General features: G+C 48.3%; 1 protein-coding gene across 1 annotated transcript; it reads right to left on the bottom strand.

Annotated features, from left to right (window-relative positions):
• Positions 1 to 386: 386 nt before the first annotated feature.
• On the bottom strand, positions 387 to 4,123 carry LOC123169265 (uncharacterized). The gene is made up of 7 exons (XM_044587097.1): positions 3,790 to 4,123; positions 3,602 to 3,688; positions 3,278 to 3,493; positions 1,493 to 1,657; positions 1,342 to 1,395; positions 1,105 to 1,251; positions 387 to 1,004 (listed from the first exon to the last, which is right to left on the bottom strand). Exons 1-7 carry the CDS (start codon positions 3,982 to 3,984, stop codon positions 627 to 629), a joined length of 1,242 nt encoding a protein of 413 aa, XP_044443032.1. The 5' UTR covers positions 3,985 to 4,123; the 3' UTR covers positions 387 to 626.
• Positions 4,124 to 4,996: the final 873 nt, after the last annotated feature.

Genomic DNA, 4,996 nt, shown 5'->3' with positions numbered 1-4,996 from the left:
TTCCCCTGTTTTGATTCCATGGTTGACGACGAGCTAAGAATAAGGCCTCGGCCAATGCCGAGGCTGCCGCCGCTGCGTTTGCTTGGCCAACAGGAGGGTATGACTCGTTCATCCCCTACTTGCTCGTTTATGTGCTGACCATATATATGATGTTCATAAATGTTTCGGTTCTATGTACTGTACGTGCTCACATGCTTAGGTATCGATATGAGATGCATACCGTATTTATCATATTTACTGTTTACTCATGGATTAATTGTAAAAAATATGCTAATATTTCCAACAACAACCGCATGCAGTATCAGCTAACTTTCCATGCACAGCTACTGAGATCTATCACAGGATGAAATGCGATATATCCGCAGAAACACTGAAGCGGTACAGTATAAACTGGTGCTACTTACGCAGTAAACAGAATGCACACGCCTGCAGGCACGCACTTGTCAAAATTTACAGATTCCTCTCCACCCTCGAGTGCTCATAGGCATCCAGGAGCTAAAGACCTACTAAGCCTAACAATGATATCCTACAAGAAATAATGGAGTACTGTCGCAAAAGATTGGGTGACAAAAAAACAAACAAACAAAACCAACAAAGAAACAGCAAAAGCCTAACAATGTCAGGTTTCAGGGGCATTTCACGTTCCTCCCTGGCCCTCCGTAGTAGAAGTAGGTCCCCCAGCGGCCGTTGAAGCCTCCCTGGATGTCGTAGCACCCGGGGTGGTCGGCGAGGAGCTTGAGGCCGGACGCCCGGATGATGTTGTTGTCCCAGTCCACCACCTGCAGGTTCCGGAAGTAGGCGGCGCGGTCGAACCCCTCGCCGGGGAAGTGGCCGCTGCCCATCTGCGTCGCCGTGTGGGACCCCGGCGGCCGGGTGTTGACGACCTCGCCGCCGAACTGCACCATCCTCGCGTGGTGCGCCAGGTGGGTGAACAGGCCGGACGGCCAGTAGCCCACCACCACGCCCGGGCCCAGCTCCAGCCACCAGTGCCCGTGCTTGGGATCCTGAGTACCAGACCGTTCATCATCATGCATAATGCATTTGCCATGCAGATCAACAAATTCTTCTTGAAAATTACTGCAGTGATTCTGAAATGGCATTTACCTTCCATATCATCAGATTAATATCAAACTGCCTCCCGTTGTACACCGACTGTGGCGTGATAGCGGCGCCGATGGCTATCTTGTTGGTCGTCTGGACGAACCCGCGGCAGTTGTGGTTGTAGCACCCCGTCTCTTGGTACGCATCAGTCTACGAAATGCACGTTTAGTTAAACTGAATCCGGGGCAATCAGACCAGGCAAAAGGTGAACTTTTTTGTTTGTGCAAAACAGACACTTACTGTCCAGTAAGTGAAGAACCTAGCATTACTATCTCCATACAGCTCCGGGCTTACCTGAAAATGAAGTGACAAGGGTTTCATTCATGTTCTTTCTGCACATAGTACAATGATGTTGTTTCAAGATCAAGAATCTTCTCTATCGTTCATGTACCTGCCATCCAGCCTCAATGGTGTTGAGATCATGGCCGAAGGAGCCGGAGATGACCCAGATCTGTGACAGGCTGAACTCAGATGGGTCATCTATCCTGGGTGACCACACGTTAACACTAGCTCTGGCCCCATAGTATTTCTCTGAATTCACATACCCAACTGCATGCTGCCTCCAAAAAACAGAGCTATGTTAAGAGCAGTAGACTCCAATCATTATTATTTATTATTCAGCTAGATACTAGTATGTTTTTCAATTTTGATAGTAACTAGCTAGGTATGGTAAGTCCAATCTTTCGCTTAGGGGAAGGGGAGTGGCGCAGTAACTACGCTGCTCGAATGCAGTGGATATAAGACAAGGCAACCAAGTTACTCTAATGGTTGAGTCAAACAGCCCATCATTCAAGACGAGTTAATTTGCTCGTGAATTTTGATTAGGTTAATGAAGCTTCTGCACATGTACAAATTGTTTATTTAGTTGTTCCAAACCACATGGGTTCTCTTCTTGTGTGTCTGCTGAGCATCTCTTCTCCGGAGATTAAGCTCATTGGTAAACACAATGCACTTGATATTTATGCTGAGAATCTTATGCGTGGCATTTATGTGTGTCCACAGCTTGTAACAAAACATCAGTCTTCATGCTTACCACTGGTGGCTTGATTAATTAATAAATTCAGACCACTGTTCTAGAGGAGAAAAAAAATACAGTCGGTAAGGGCGGTATTGGTTCTTCGTGCAATGGCGCCAAGTGTGCCGATATCAGACAATGTTTATGAAGGTACTGCTATTTTGATTTTAATCACAGAGGGCAACAAAATGCTCCTTTCAATACCTAATTTTAGCTTAAGATGCCCAATTGAAGCACAAACTAGATACACAGAACAGGGAACTGAGTTACCGCATTGGCCCTTGGAATCATTTGGCTTATCTGTTTAGTCATAACCCTACGTTTGAACCAAATTAAGATTTTTGAGAACTTTGTCATTGGCTTCACAGCAAGCATAACATGCAGAGATCGTAGTTAAATTACCAATGTGCAGGACATGTCTTGGCAAATAAACTATTCCAAAACCCAGATGAGATGCACATGCTGCCAGCTGAAACTGCACTGCCAGACAGGAGTCTGACCACTGTCCTGACTGAAATATTTCTATGCCCGAGTCGTGTAGTCAAGCAGAAGGTATCTAAACTGGCCGCACTAGTCGCCAATGGATCTAAACAAATCTTGGCCTACGGATATGAACAAAGGCAACCAGTGATCCTAGTAGCAAAGTAAAAATTAGCAATCTGGATTTTTCCCTAGTGAAGCTTCTATGGACTCATATGCAAGTAGTAACTGTTTAATTGCTGTTTTTATGCTTTTCCTGAGTTGTACAGGCTTCTCTTTTGTAGCTTTTCCAGGTGCCACAAGCCCCAACACTAGGAGTTCATTCCCATATTCTTTTTACAGAGCAAACTACAGAACTAATTTGGTTTGCTCACATGATGCCTTTTTTTTCTTTCTCATTCCCTTTTCCTTGGCGTAATAGTGCAGAGTTGCTGTCATCATAGGTGTACTGTACAATTTACAGACAATTGTAGACCTACCACTGAAATAAACGGCATTTACGGAAATGAAAAATTATATCTATGACATATTAACATTGTTGCAAGTGCCAAACCATTCTGTCGATACTTTACTATGACATACATTAACATTATTGCAAGTGCAAGAGTTATTTCTTTTAGTGTATTTTTATCCATGAGAATGGAGGCCAGAGGAGACAGTACAGTGTGCAAAGCGACCAACCTCATGGCCACTGCTGGTGGAATCACGGCGGGTGGTCCGGCGTGGCGGCTTCCTGCCGTACCTCCTGAGGGAGCTGGCTCTGAGCAGATCTTTCTCCGTCGTCCGCCGCAGCGCCACCGTCCCTTCCGGGCACGCCTCGCCGGTGGCATGCCACGCCTGCACCACCACCGCTCCGGCAATGGTGGAGTTGTAGTTCTTGGGCCTCTCCGGCGGGTCCTAGTTAAGTAAAGCATGGAACTAGCTTAGCAAGACTTCTCACGCGAGAGAGAGAGAGAGACACACACACACAGCACTGTGTGTGAGCAAAGAGATGCTTTTAGTTACCAGAGGCTTCTGTCCCTTGAGCATTGGGTGGTCAAACGCGGGCTGTAGGTGGGAGGGAACGCAGTCGATTAAGTCACCATCGGGGCTCTGCAAAACAAGCAAGCATTCCGTCGTAACCACAAACAGATGGAGAAAAGAATGCGCACCGCAGAACTAGTTTCACTTTGAGGTACAGATGAGATGGTAACCTTGATGGTCTTGAGGGGGGGCTTGTTGAGTCTGCCGAGGAGAGCCCTGATCCTCCGGTGCTTGAGCGGCTCCCTCCCTGGCCTCAGGCTTGCGGTGGCGTTGCCGGTGCTGTGCCCGGAGGTGGCCACTGCGGAAGTGGAGGGGAGCAGGAGGAGGAGGAGGAGCAAGGGAACAAAGTGGAAACTCCAAGCCATGCTTCCACGGCTTGTCCGCTTGTGTGTATCTACCTATCTAGTCGCGGTCGCGCCGGAACCGGAGCGGGGAACCGAGGATGGTGGTAGTAATAGCATGTGGTTGTCTTGTTGCACTCCACAACCTTTTGAAGTGAGCAATTGCTTCACCAGCCTGTTTTTACAATTGGTGCGACTGGCTATAGCTAGGACCAAGCTAGGACCAGGGTGATACCAGCGACAGTGAGTGAGTGGCTGCTACTGAGACCATTTTACGTTTTCTCTCTCTTTGTTTTTAGAGCTCCCGAGGGCCGGCCATCCGGCAAAGATGGAGCCGATGGAAGTCCCCAAAGTTAAGTTAGGTGGGCATTTATTTACGGGTGGCCATGAGACCCTGCGTCGCCAACAAGCCGTGCAGCAAAAGCAAAGGGCGGGGGCCTTGGCCTGGCCATGGGGGGTGCAGCTGCGGAGCTGCAGGACCAGGACGAGCCCAAAGCTATTTACTGCTACGTCTGCATTGCTCAAAACTTTGCGGCAGCAGTGCTCGCTTGTGCCAAGAATGAAAAGACGGTAGAGTCGCAGCTCCACTTTCCGCGGGCTCCAAAGATTTTGACCACACAAGTCCTAGGGATTTTGAGAGATCTCCGTCGCTTGGACCGATCTAGTTCTGTGGTGAACAACGCTGGTTGTTGCCGGTGACCACAGGGACAGCCGGACAGGGATCTAGGATTCATTCAGCTCCGAGATGGGCACTGAAATCGTCCTTGTTCTTGAAAAAAAAACTGCATGCTCTTGCTGGCTCGGAAGACATGGAACGTGGGCAGACGCTACGTCCATTCTATTAATACAAGATAGACCATTCTCCACGGTGGAGCTGGAATCGGCACTTAAAAGCATCTCCAACAGGCGCACAAAAACTGCTCCGCGCGTTAAAATCCGGGTTTTCTGGACGCCGGACAGCTCCAACAGAAGCTGTAAAATAGTGCACGCGCAAAAAAGGATTGGGCACGCGCAAAAAGAGCTATCAGAAGCTGCA

The sequence above is a fragment of the Triticum aestivum genome, chromosome 7D, assembly GCF_018294505.1.
Source record: "Triticum aestivum cultivar Chinese Spring chromosome 7D, IWGSC CS RefSeq v2.1, whole genome shotgun sequence".
NCBI lineage: Eukaryota > Viridiplantae > Streptophyta > Magnoliopsida > Poales > Poaceae > Triticum > Triticum aestivum.
Note: the sequence above shows the minus strand (reverse complement) of the source record. Positions and strands in the feature narration are given on the sequence as shown.

Excerpts from the sequence above, each read along its gene's own strand:
- LOC123169265 (XM_044587097.1), bottom strand. The coding sequence starts at position 3,984 with ATGGCTTGGAGTTTCCACTTTGTTCCCTTGCTCCTCCTCCTCCTCCTG. Across the intron at positions 3,689-3,789 it reads CCCCCCTCAAGACCATCAAG|AGCCCCGATGGTGACTTAAT; the intron begins GTTACCATCTCA and ends CTTGTTTTGCAG. Across the intron at positions 1,396-1,492 it reads CCATTGAGGCTGGATGGCAG|GTAAGCCCGGAGCTGTATGG; the intron begins GTACATGAACGA and ends CTTCATTTTCAG.